This window comes from Salmo salar, chromosome 10 (genome assembly GCF_965601325.2).
Source record: "Salmo salar chromosome 10, fSalSal1, whole genome shotgun sequence".
In the NCBI taxonomy this organism is placed as follows: domain Eukaryota; kingdom Metazoa; phylum Chordata; class Actinopteri; order Salmoniformes; family Salmonidae; genus Salmo; species Salmo salar.
Window position 1 is genome coordinate 49,184,546 of NC_138300.1, and position 14,150 is coordinate 49,198,695.

Genomic DNA, 14,150 nt, shown 5'->3' on the forward strand with positions numbered 1-14,150 from the left:
TAGAGTAACACCAGTACCTTGTGTAAGTACACTATACAGGAACGGCTTAACTTACCTTACAGTGAAATGCTTGCAGACAAACCCTTAACCAACAATGCAGTTAAGAAAAATAAGTGATAAGTAAAAAATAACATAAAATAACAGTAGCGAGGCTATATACAGAGGGTACCGGTACAGAGTCAATGTGGAGGCTATATAGAGAGGGTACCGGTACAGAGTCAATGTGGAGGCTATATACAGAGGGTACCGGTACAGAGTCAGTGTGGAGGCTATATACAGGGGGTACCGGTACAGAGTCAATGTGGAAGCTATATACAGAGGGTACCGGTACAGAGTCAATGTGGAAGCTATATACAGGGGGTACCGGTACAGAGTCAGTGTGGAGGCTATATACAGAGGGTACCGGTACAGAGTCAATGTGGAAGCTATATACAGAGGGTACCGGTACAGAGTCAATGTGGAAGCTATATACAGGGGGTACCGGTACAGAGTCAATGTGGAAGCTATATACAGGGGGTACCGGTACAGAGTCAGTGTGGAAGCTATATACAGGGGGTACCGGTACAGAGTCAATGTGGAGGCTTTATACAGGGGGGTACCGGTACAGAGTCAATGCAGAGGCTATATACAGGGGGTACCGGTACAGAGTCAATGTGGAAGCTATATACAGGGGGTACCGGTACAGAGTCAATGTGGAGGCTTTATACAGGGGGTACCAGTACAGAGTCAATGCAGAGGCTATATACAGGGGGTACCGGTACAGAGTCAATACGGAGGCTATATACAGGGGGTACCGGTACAGAGTCAATGCGGAGGCTGTATACAGGGGGTACCGGTACAGAGTCAATGTGGAGGCTATATACAGGGGGTACCGGTACAGAGTCAATGCGGAGGCTTTATACAGGGGGTACTGGTACAGAGTCAATGCAGAGGCTATATACAGGGGGTACCGGTACAGAGTCAATACGGAGGCTATATACAGGGGGTACCGGTACAGAGTCAATGCGGAGGCTATATACAGGGGGTACCGGTACAGAGTCAATGTGGAGGCTATATACAGAGGGTACCGGTACAGAGTCAATGTGGAAGCTATATACAGAGGGTACCGGTACAGAGTCAATGTGGAAGCTATATACAGAGGGTACCGGTACAGAGTCAGTGTGGAAGCTATATACAGGGGGTACCGGTACAGAGTCAATGTGGAAGCTATATACAGGGGGTACCGGTACAGAGTCAATGTGGAAGCTATATACAGGGGGTACCGGTACAGAGTCAGTGTGGAAGCTATATACAGGGGTACCGGTACAGAGTCAATGTGGAGGCTTTATACAGGGGGGTACCGGTACAGAGTCAATGCAGAGGCTATATACAGGGGGTACCGGTACAGAGTCAATGTGGAAGCTATATACAGGGGGTACCGGTACAGAGTCAATGTGGAGGCTTTATACAGGGGGTACCGGTACAGAGTCAATGCAGAGGCTATATACAGGGGGTACCGGTACAGAGTCAATACGGAGGCTATATACAGGGGGTACCGGTACAGAGTCAATGCGGAGGCTGTATACAGGGGGTACCGGTACAGAGTCAATGTGGAGGCTATATACAGGGGGTACCGGTACAGAGTCAATGCGGAGGCTTTATACAGGGGGTACCGGTACAGAGTCAATGCAGAGGCTATATACAGGGGGTACCGGTACAGAGTCAATACGGAGGCTATATACAGGGGGTACCGGTACAGAGTCAATGCGGAGGCTATATACAGGGGGTACCGGTACAGAGTCAATGTGGAGGCTATATACAGAGGGTACCGGTACAGAGTCAATGTGGAAGCTATATACAGAGGGTACCGGTACAGAGTCAATGTGGAAGCTATATACAGAGGGTACCGGTACAGAGTCAGTGTGGAAGCTATATACAGGGGGTACCGGTACAGAGTCAATGTGGAAGCTATATACAGGGGGTACCGGTACAGAGTCAATGTGGAAGCTATATACAGGGGGTACCGGTACAGAGTCAGTGTGGAAGCTATATACAGGGGTACCGGTACAGAGTCAATGTGGAGGCTTTATACAGGGGGGTACCGGTACAGAGTCAATGCAGAGGCTATATACAGGGGGTACCGGTACAGAGTCAATGTGGAAGCTATATACAGGGGGTACCGGTACAGAGTCAATGTGGAGGCTTTATACAGGGGGTACCGGTACAGAGTCAATGCAGAGGCTATATACAGGGGGTACCGGTACAGAGTCAATACGGAGGCTATATACAGGGGGTACCGGTACAGAGTCAATGCGGAGGCTGTATACAGGGGGTACCGGTACAGAGTCAATGCGGAGGCTATATACAGGGGGTACCGGTACAGAGTCAATGCGGAAGATATATACAGGGGGTACCGGTACAGAGTCAATGTGGAGGCTATATACAGGGGGTACCGGTACAGAGTCAACGTGGAGGCTATATACAGAGGGTACCGGTACAGAGTCAATGTGGAGGCTATATACAGGGGGTACCGGTACAGAGTCAATGTGGAGGCTATATACAGGGGGTACCGGTACAGAGTCAATGCGGAGGCTATATACAGGGGGTACCGGTACAGAGTCAATGCGGAGGCTATATACAGGGGGTACCGGTACAGAGTCAATGCAGAGGCTATATACAGGGGGTACCGGTACAGAGTCAATGCGGAGGCTATATACAGGGAGTACCGGTACAGAGTCAATGCGGAGGATATATACAGGCGGTACCGGTACAGAGTCAATGCGGAGGCTATATACAGGGGGTACCGGTACAGAGTCAATGTGCGGGGGGTTAGAGAGGCCAGTACCTGGTGTAAGTTACTCAGACAGGAAAGAGTTAACATTGAGTAACACCAGTACGTTGGGTAAGTAGTCTATGACGGAGTAAAGAGTTAACACACTGTAAGGTTGTAGTAGGGACCAGTACCTTGGGTAAGTAACTCAGACAGCTTACCTGGAGCTCCTACGGGGTTAACTGGAGAGCTGCCATATTAAGCTTGTGCTTCCTCTTAGCTACAGCAGACTCTCTGTAGGGAAGTCCCTGGGCTGCCTGGGGATAGAAAGACCATGGGTTCTAGGAATCCTGCATTAGCATTACCTAGCATTACCAGGCCTGCCTCGTTTCTATACATAGATGTCTTCAGAAGGGTTGTGGGAGTGCTAGTAATTAAATGCGTTTTGTCATCTGTTCTGTTAAATGGAGGAATGACGTGCATAACGAAAGAAGGGCTGTAACTCAACGTTTTTAAGTAATTTCTTCTCTCTTTTCATTATCTCTTTCTCCTCTCTTTGTCTTTCTCGCTCTTTCTCTCTGCAGCTGGCTCAATCACAAAGGAGTGCGTCAGAAACGAATTAATGAGTGGCTGGGGATCAAGAACGAGAACACAGATGAGTAAGTGTTCAGAGCCCAGCCTCACGGCCTCCCATCCTCGCGGCCCTCCCAGCTCCACAGCCTCACAGCCACCGAGCTTCACGGACTCCCAGCTTCACTGCCTTAAGGCCTCACAGTACTCCAGCTTCACGGCCCCCAGCTTCACCGCCTTAAGGCCTCACAGTACCCAGCTTCACGGTCCCCCAGACTCACAGCTCTCCAGTCCTCACGGCCTCCCAGCCTCTAAGCCCCCCAGCCTCATGGCCTCCGAGCTTCACGGCCTCACCGCCTCAAGGCTTCACAGCCTACCAGCTTCACAGCGCACCAGCTTCACACCCATCCAGCTTCACGGACCCCCAGACTCACAGCCCCCCAGCCTCACAGACTCCCAGCTCCCCAGCTTCACAGCACCCCAGTGTTACGGTTTCACAGTCGCCCAGCTTCACAGCCTCCCAGCTTCACAGCCTCCCAGCCTCACGATCTTACAGCCGCCCAGCTTCACAGCCGCCCCAGCCTTACGGCCTCACAGAACCTAGCTTCATGGCATCACAGCCTCAAGGCCTCACAGTTCCCCAGCTTCACAGCCCCCCAGGCTTACGGCCTCACAGCCCCCCAATCTCACAGCCCCCAGCCTCACAGCCATCCAGCTTCACATCCCCCCAGCCTCACAACCCTCCAGGTTCACAGTCTCACAACCTCACAGCCTCCCAGCTTCACAGCCCCCCAACCTCACAGCGCCCAACCTCACAGCCCTCCAACCTCACAGCCCCCAACCTCACAGCCCTCCAACCTCACAGCCTCACAGCCCCCCAACCTCACAGCCTCACACTGCAAGGCTCATTCTATCTGTAATGTAGACATACTGTAGCAATATACTTCACATTGGCATTGCTCATTCCCAATAGTCATCTTTTCACTATATTCATGTTGCAGGAATGTAAAGTGCATTCGGAAAGTATTCAGACCCCTTGACATTTTCCACATTTTGTTACGTTACAGCGTTATTCTAAAATGTATTAAATCATTTTTTCCCCCTCATCAATCAACACACAATAGCCCATAAAGGCAAAGCAAAAACAGGTTTTTAGATTTTTTTGCGAATGTAAAAAAGATGTTACATTTACATAAGTATTCCAACCCTTTACTCAGTACTTTGTTGAAGTACTGGCAGTGATTACAGCCTCGAGTCTTCTTGGGTATGATGCTACAAGCTTGGCACACCTGTATTTGGGGAGTTCCTCCCATTCTTCTCTGCAGATCCTCTCAAGCTCTATCAGGTTGGATGGGGAGCGTCACTGCACAGCTATTTTCAGGTCTCTCCAGAGATGTTCGATCGGGTTCAAGTTCGGGCTCTGGCTGGGCCACTCAAGAACATTCAGAGACTTGTCCCGAAGCCACTCCTGTGTTCTCTTGGCTGTGTGCTTAGGGTTGTTGTCCTGTTGGAAGGTGAACCTTCACCCCCATCTGAGGTCCTGAGCGCTCTGGAGCAGGTTTTCATCAAGGATCTCTCTGTACTTTGCACCGTTCATCTTTGCCTCAATCTTGACTAGTCTCCCAGTCCCTGCCGCTGAAAAACATCCCACAGCATGATGCTGCCACCACCATGCTTCACCTAAGGGATGGTGCCAGGTTTCCTCCAGACATGATGTTGGCATTCAGGCCAAGGAGTTGAATCTTGGTTTCATCAGACCATAGAATCTTGTTTCTCATGGTCTTAGAGTCTTTAGGTGCCTTTTGGTAACTCCAAGCGGGCTGTTATGTGCCTTTTACTGAGGAGTGGCTTCTGTCTGGCAACTCGACCATAAAGGCCTGATTGGTGGAGTGCTGCAGTGATGGTTGTCCATCTCGAAGGTTCTCCCATCTCCACATTAGAACTCTGTCAGAGTGACCATCGGGTTCTTGGTCACCTCCCTGACCAAGGCTCTTCCAGCTCAAGGAAGAGTCTTGGTGGTACCAAACTTCTTCAATTTAAGAATGATGGAGGCCACTGTGTTATTGGGGACCTTCAATGCTGCAGAAATGTTTTGGTACCCTTCCCCAGATCTGTGCCTTGACACAGTCCTGTCTCAGAGCTCTACGGACAATTCCTTCAACCTCATGGCTTGGTTTTTGCTCTGACATTCACTGTCAACTGTGGGACCTTATATAGACAGGTCTGTGCCTTTCCAAAACATGTTCAATCAATTGAATTTACCACAGGTGGACTCCAATCAAGTTGTAGAAACATCTCAAGGATGATCAATGAAAACAGGATGCATCTGAGCTCAATTTCGAGTCTCATAGCGAAGGGTCTGAATACTTATGTAAATAAATATTTCAGTTTTTTATTCTTTATAAATTGGCCAAAAAAAATAAAAACCTGTTTTCTCTTTGTCATTATTGGGTATTGTGTGTAGATTGCTTAGGAAAACAATGTATTTAATCAATTTTAGAATAAGGCTGTAACGTAACAAAACGTGGAAAAAGTGAAGGGGTCTGAATACTTTCCGAATGCACTGTAGATCTGAGCCTTCATTCTCATTTGATATTTTGGCTACATCATAAATCCATCAACTAAAATGAATCCCTGCTAAACCCTATGCTTGTCTCTTTCTCCTGTGTTTGTAGAGGGTACTTTGTCAGTACAGAGGAGGATGACAACCTGCCACACTATGATGAAAAGACCTGGTTTGTAGGAGATCTGAACAGAACCCAGTCTGAAGACCTCCTACTGGGCAAACCTGACGGAGCTTTCCTCATTAGAGAGAGTAGCAAGAAAGGCTGCTATGCATGCTCTGTTGTGTAAGTACTAAAGTCTATACGAGCTATGCATGCTCTGTAGTGTAAGTACTAAAGTCTATACTAGCTATGCATGCTCCGTAGTGTAAGTACTAAAGTCTATACTAGCTATGCATGCTCCATAGTGTAAGTACTAAAGTCTATACGAGCTATGCATGCTCTGTAGTGTAAGTACTAAAGTCTATACGAGCTATGCATGCTCTGTAGAGTAAGTACTAAAGTCTATACTACCTATGCATGCTCCGTAGTGTAAGTACTAAAGTCTATATGAGCTATGCATGCTCTGTAGTGTAAGTACTAAAGTCTATACGAGCTATGCATGCTCCGTAGTGTAAGTACTAAAGTCTATACTAGCTATGCATGCTCCGTAGTGTAAGTACTAAAGTCTATACTAGCTATGCATGCTCCGTAGTGTAAGTACTAAAGTCTATACTAGCTATGCATGCTCCGTAGTGTAAGTGTCTCAATATTTACTAGTGAATAAGTCTCTGTACTGATGATGTACCATGGTAATTGTTTCTAAGTTGTGGTAGTTCAATATGTTCTGTGAGTGTGTGAAAAACTGCTGTTATATAAGCAGGTGTCCAACTGCTCTGTTTTCAGTGAGACTAGTCTAACACCTCTCTGTCGTCTCTGCAGTGTGGAGGGTGAGGTGAAGCACTGTGTGATTTTCAGCACACCGAAGGGCTACGGCTTCGCTGAACCTTACAACCTGTACAGCTCTCTGAAAGACCTAGTCCTGCACTACCACCAGACCTCCCTGGTCCAGCACAATGACTCCCTCAACGTCCGCCTGGCCTACCCTGTCTACACACAGATGCCCTCCTCCTCTGGCCCTTCCCCACGGAGATGAGCCCCCCCCAGAGCCCCAACAGACTACCCACCCTACCTACCCAGCCCCAGGAGGGATGAGGTGACAGGGGGATGGGGTTGGGGGGTACAGGAGTCAGCCTCATAATCCAAACTAGTACCCAGAACCTGAGAAAAACACCTGAGAGAGGGAAAAAAAGCAACATAAACACTTGCTGCAACACACACGTCAGCCACCTTGGAGTTATATATATTTTTACTAGAACAATTGGAGGGCATTCTTTGTAAAGACTGCTTGATTTGCACAAGGAAGTTTTAAATGTTTGTGAATGTGAAAAAAACGGAAGGAAAGGAGAAGAGCCGAGTTTCAGGTGACCTAAACTCCAGCAGGGACTCTTTTACAGAAAAACATCATCATGAAAACACTCCATTCTAAGGCTTTGTTTCCCGTCGTCCGTCTGTTGCCCAAATGATTATTTTATTTCATTCCTTTTTCTTTTTTGCAGAATTTGTTTTCCTAATTTTTTTCATTTGGACAATTTATTTAGTTTACTGCTTGTTTGCTAAATGCAAGAGATGATGATGATGATGATGATGATGTCGAGTATTCTCTGTCCCTCTCCGTATGAGAAGCAAAAATAATGTAGCATAACAAATGAAGGACAGTTGTTCAGAGTGTTCCTCCATATAGACTGCTGCTGAAGGGTTGGGGGGAGAGGAGAGGAGAGGAGAGGAGAGGAGAGGAGAGGAGAGGAGAGGAGAGGAGAGGAGAGGAGAGGAGAGGAGAGGAGAATGGGGAGGATGATAGAAGAGGACAGTGGAAGGGAGGGAATAGTCGAAAGGGGCCACATGTGGGAGAAAAAAAAGGTTTTGTAGTCTTAAAAGAAAAAAGCTTGCTTTTATATTAAGCGGAGATGGAGTGAGTTTGTTTTCTTGCTTGGCTGGATCCTATTTCCTTTGACACATTGTAAGTTACGGTAACGTTACAATCACGATGTTATAGTCCGTACAGAGACCAAAGTTGGCATGAGGAGAGAAAAGTCCACCATTGTGTTTTTATTCGTCTGTATGAATGGAGAAGAGAAAAGAGAGTGCTTGCTTTGTTTGATACCACACATACAGCAGAGTTTTGGGCCAGTGTTCGTCCACTATAGTGAAAGGTTTGGATTAAACCAAATGGTACGCACAGACAGAGTTGGTCGGTGGGTTTGGCCGTCTGGATTCCGGTCACGTCGAGTTAGAAGCACTTATCTAAGAGGAGAGCCCAGGCAAGGACGCACCGTACGGTCTGACACCAGAAAACGAACAACCTTAAAACCTGAAACACGTTTTATGTGTGGTTTTAAAACAAGAAATGGTGTATGTATGTGCTAAAGTCTGTTTAAAACAAACAGGGACTTGTTACCTTTGAGATAATAAGCTTTGATCTGTTGTAGTGTACAGGATGCAGGTAGGGCTGAGGGGTTCCAAGCTGACGACACATGCTTTACGTGATGATGATGAGGATTAAAACTTGAAGAACGTTGTATTATGATTATGTAGGTTAACAGTCACCCGGAGAGCTGAACTAACCCAGCTCCCAGACAGACTCACAGGACAGATTATCAAAGTGCACAGTGAAGCTTTTGAAGAGCGAATTCTTTCAACAACAACATTTTTTTTTCTTTTTTTTACGTGTTTCACTCAAACTTCATACCCGGTGCTTGACTTTATAACCAGTGGAAACAGTTCCAAAAATAAATAAAAAGAAAACCATTATAACATTGTACAATAAACATTGACAAAATGACAAACAAAACCACAATCTGCAATTTTCCAGTATATTCAGTCACCTCTAATTCCTGATATGAAACTTTCTATTCTGATTGGCTGTTGTTGTTTGTCTACTGTTTAACCGTTGGCTCTCCTTGCTGCCTATCCAATGAGCCATCTCTGAGACAGACAATGAGCAAGTGTGGGGGGTCCTGTCTCTCCCAGACAGTTGTCCCATCTCTGACTGTGTTAATCTCAGGCCTTATTTGAAGGTCTTGTTGACAGGAGAGGGTAGTGCAGCAGCGGAGGGTTGATTTTGTTCTCAGGGTCACTAAGACAGCTGTTGTAAATGGGACAATCTCAGCCCTTGTTTACAACTATGAGGAGCAAGCCCCCTCCAAATGTCTGCCCCTTACTGTGCTCTATTGGGGTAAAGACACCACTCCAGCAGGTAAGGCCCACTACCAAATTTGATCGAACAGATAGTTACACATAAAAATGTTTATTCAAATAAGTAGCTCTTGTCACATTTTGAAAACGCACGCTCGTTACAAAGTCAGACTGCACCGTCTATCGTCTGCACCAGTGAGAACCAGTACACTCTTAAAAAGAAAGGTGCTATCTAGAACCTAAAAGGGTTCTTCGGTTGTCCCCATAGGAGAACCCTTTTAAGAACCCTGTTTGGTTCCAGGTAGAACCCTTTTGGTTCTAGGTTAACCCTTTTGGGTTCCATGTAGAACACTTTCCACAGAGTGTTTTACATAGAACCCAAAAGGGTTCTAGCTGGAAGCAAAAAGGGCTTATCCTATGGGGACAGCCGAAAAAACCTTTTGGAACCCTTATTAACCCTTAGTGGAAACCAGTATGGTGAAGGGGTCACACCAGTGGAAACCAGTATGGTGAAGGGGTCACACCAGTGGAAACCAGTATGGTGAAGGGGTCACACCAGTGGAAACCAGTATGGTGAAGGGGTCACACCAGTATGTGAAGGGATCACACCAGTATGGTGAAGGGGTCACACTAGTGGAAACCAGTATGGTGAAGGGGTCACACCAGTGGAAAGCAGTATAGTGAAGGGGTCACACCAGTGAAAACCAGTATGGTGAAGGGATCACACCAGTATGGTGAAGGGGTCACACCAGTGGAAACCAGTATGGTGAAGGGGTCACACCAGTGGAAAGCAGTATAGTGAAGGGGTCACACCAGTGAAAACCAGTATGGTGAAGGGATCACACCAGTATGGTGAAGGGGTCACACCAGTGGAAACCAGTATGGTTGAGAGCGTTAGTGTAAGAACGAGGAGGAGCGTTAAGACCATTGTTATCTAGCTTTGTGGTGGTGGAGTGTAACCGTCATGTTGAATAAATGAATGACTGATACAGCCTTGCTAGTAGCTAGTCCTCCCTCCCTGCTGACTGTCCCCCCTGTATCTCCTCCACCACAGTACCTAACCTTTGAGCCAATCACCTTTATCTACCCTACATCCCACCCCTTTCAATGCCCTTGGAGTAGTGCCCTAAGATAAGCCAGAGGGAGGAGGGGAGATGCATGACACACTCCCTCTAAAGACTAGAGAGTCACTCCTGGGTCTGTGTGTTCTGTTCTGCCTAGTAATAGCAGTCAGTTGGTGTGGGGGGGGGGGGGGGGGGGGGGGGGGGCTGATATGGTGTACTGGGGGAAGGAATGGACTTAGAGTTTATGTTGAATGTACAACTGGATCAAGCTGTTCTGGTAGATGCACGTTTGTTTGTGTCTCCTCGTCCTTGTTTTTAACAAGGACCCTCAGGCAGGAAGCTAGGCTACCCTTTTGCTACATAACAGTTTCATAACAAAACCCACTTTAATATCTAGACTGGTAAAACCATGTTTGACAACACCCAGCCAGTAAGCTAATTAATTATAATGGTGTCTATTTGGTTATAATGGTGTCTATTCATTATAATGGTGTCTATATGGTTCTAATGGTGTCAATGAATTATAATGGTGTTTATCTGTTTCTAATGGTGTCTATTCATTATAATGGTATCTATGTTTCTTATGGTGTCTATTCATTATAATGGTATCTATCTGGTTCAAATGGTGTCTATTAATTATAATGGTGTCTATCTCCTGCTCAGTGGTCCTGCTTTGCTAGGTTTGTCCATGAGGCTTTCCGTAGTTCTAGAGCCCCTGCGTATCTTCACTTCAGTCTCCTCTCCTACCTTATCCTCCACCATGGTTTGAAGGTTGTTATTTAGTTGACTTTTGGTTTGGTTTTTACTGGGAGCCTTATAGGCCTCTGGCTCTATTACTTGAACTGTTGCATCGCTCACTGTTGAATGTCTTTATATTGAAATATATATATAAATATATTAAAGAAAATATCTGTTTTGTTGTTCTATGGCGAGCAGGACTGGTTGACTTTTAAAGATATATAATTACACATGTCTATGTCACAGAAATCATATTAAGCTTCTTTGCAAGGAGGGAAGGAAGGAGGTGCTTTGTAAACTTTCTCAGAAATATGCTAAGATTATGTTTGTTGATGAGAGCTTGTCTGGTATTGCACACATCACTCTTTAGAGAAGGCATATTGCATCTTAAATGGTGCCCTATTCCCTATATAGTCCACTACTTCTGGTCAAAGTAATGTTCTAGGGAATACTGTCCCATCTTAAGTCGCCATTTTCTGCAGTAAGACAAAGCATTTCTCATACTCATCTATGATGCTAAATATGTACTTTTTTTTTCTTCTTGATTTAGTCGTGTTGTTCCTCTATAGTTTTCCTCTGTATACTTCCCCCTGGCATTGAGACCAAAGATTTCAGTTGACTTCATATTTAGCCTTTAGATGTTGATAGTTTCGAAAGGGATGTTTGTTTCCACGTTTTATATTATTTCCATTGTCTTGCTTGCAAAAGAACGCAGAAGTTAATATGGTACAGTAGCTAGCTAGCATTTAGGTTGTCAGAGTGTGTGAGTGTCCCGTATAGTTAGCTAGCATCCCCTCTTAGTGATAATGCTAATTATCAGTAACAGTAACAGTATGATAATAATGAATTATTGGGAATAGATGTTCCTCTGTGATATTTGAGGTATAGGATCTATACAAAAGGACATTGATTTGGCTGTCCTCACTAAGTAGTGTGGCTGAGGATAGTTTGCCTCGCAGTCTTTTGTCTATTTAAATTAGACCTATTGTTTTCTCCACTTTGAAAGCAAGGAGAGATACAGGCCGATTCATTCGTAAGCCAGGGTTTTATTTTCCTGGTTAACCAGGTTTCTCTCCACGCTCGTGATGTGAATGGGTTCATTGGTCCATTTTACTATGCGTGTCATTGGTGTGATTCCTCTTTTAGTTTTGTTAAGGTTGTAAAGACCTCTTACTTCACCAAAAACACTGCCTGTGTCTGTCTCTTGTTTTCTCACAACACAGTCATATATTTGCACACGTTGATCCAGTCGGAGAGATGGTTGCTCTCTCTCCCTCTCAGCTTTGAAGGTGTATATGAGAGAAGAACACTGAGTTTCCCCCTGTCCAGTGGTTTGTCTTAAGAGAATAAGTGATTGTCAGTCTCTGCAGGACAGAAAGCAGCTTTTCCTTTCTTTTGATCTTTCACTCCAGAACTCATGCAATATTCCTTTCCTTTACTATCAAGCGTTAGGGGTTAGGGGTCAGGGACAGAGGAGTAATGCTGAGATGTGTTTATGAGAGAACGCCACCTGTGTGTTTCTGTAGAACCACGGTCAGTGTGTGTGTGTGGGGGGGGGGGGAGGGGGGGACAAGATGTGCTGCACATACTATAAGACTTTGGGAGGGAAATACATTTCTAAGGGTTTGGAAGGGGGCCGAACCAAAAAATATATGTTACCCAAGTTTACTTTTTGACTGTTTTAACAGTTTTCTGTGTGAAAACCAAACACTAAGTTGGAGTACAGGTACAGGGCCATGCAGGCTTAGGTTTCCTAGAGTACCCCAGGACTGTTATGTAGCTATAATGTCTGTTGTTCTTCTTGTTGCCCTCAAGCAGTTCTGCAAAGTTTTATTTGCAGCCAGCAGCCAGTGGGGTTTGAATATGTTGAGATTCTCACTCGGAGTCTTCATTGTTCTTGCCACTGCTATCTGATCACAATACCCAGCACAGCTTCAAGGAGTACAGCTTACAAAAAAAAATAATTTCAAAAGAAAATAGAAAAAAAAACAGTTTTGAAGAAAATAAAAGTGTATATGACTGTGTCCCTATTCCCTCTTTTGACGTACAGATCCAGCATGCATCTTGGGTACTATTGACTGTTGTTTTTGTGTATAAAAGAAAATTTGAAAAAAATAAGTTTTAAAAAAACAACTGTTATTTGTCTGTTTATGGTGTATTCAGATCTGAATTGAATCTAGCTAACTAAACAAGTCACTGCTTCCAGCTGAACCAAGTTAGTCCTATTATTGTCAGTTGTATAACATTATAACTATGTAATACTGAGAAAGAGGAACTGCACAGCAATACAAATGTGTGTTAATTATTGTTTGCTTGGCAACTGTCTCTCCATATTACAATATCTGTCAATGTTTGAGACATACATTCAGTACAATATAATATGCTTTGAATGTTTGACCTGTAAAGCGTTTATTGCGTGGCTTACAGTACACAACTTACTCACGTAATCCAACAGTTATTCTTATGATTTCACAGACTGTTGGCAGCATTTTGTAACTCCAGCAGTTTTTGTTATGCAGGCCAATGCTTAGACACAATATCAGCAATAAGATATTCAACTCTTTTATTAAGATAATTACTGATAATAATGACTGCTAAATAATCGTGTGTTTCTGGACCGACATTGGTGTTGTTGCATGTGGATGGTCATAGTGATGTCTTCCTCTCCTACTTTGAGCAGTTCTATACTCTGCAGACCATTCAAACAGAGACCTCTTTCTCAGGATTACACATCATCATACAAACCTTGCTTCTGGCTTCTATGGGTATTTCTGTCTTCATTTACGTTGGTTTAATTCCATCACAGTACACTACTTTACTTTGCAATAGTTTGTATAGGTTGTAAAATCTCAATTTGTTATGAGCTCAACTCATGTACGTTATCAATGGAACTCCACCATATTCATTTCTCTGGCAGAATAAAGATAATATTTTGTTAACACCGTGTTGCCTCTGTAATGTGTTGTGGGTCAAAGGGGAATGAATGGGCACCACCAGATCAACATTACAGTTTCAACCTACTCACTGACTTTGTCCTTTAGGGATCATTTGCAGGTATTTTGATTTCATGTATCTTGCCAGCTAGTTAACGTTAGCCACCTAGCAAGAATTCGTAACATATCATACGTTTCTCAAAGTTGTAACATATTGTATTTTGCTAATTCGTAACATATTGTACATTTTGCAAATTCGTAAGATACGAATTTGAATTCGTAACATATCACACTAAAT

At 44.7% G+C, this 14,150-nt stretch overlaps 1 protein-coding gene across 1 annotated transcript in view; it reads left to right on the top strand.

Moving 5' to 3' along the window:
* The window catches only part of LOC106560529 (phosphatidylinositol 3-kinase regulatory subunit gamma), a 356,086-nt gene extending 342,228 nt beyond the window's left edge, over positions 1-13,858 (top strand). Inside the window, exons 14-16 of the mRNA XM_045687847.2 lie at positions 3,334-3,408; positions 5,995-6,168; positions 6,805-13,858. Of these exons, the coding sequence (XP_045543803.1) occupies positions 3,334-3,408; positions 5,995-6,168; positions 6,805-7,018 (463 nt within the window). The 3' untranslated portion in view covers positions 7,019-13,858. The remainder of the gene's footprint in view (positions 1-3,333; positions 3,409-5,994; positions 6,169-6,804) is intronic.
* The last annotated feature ends 292 nt before the right edge of the window (positions 13,859-14,150 follow it).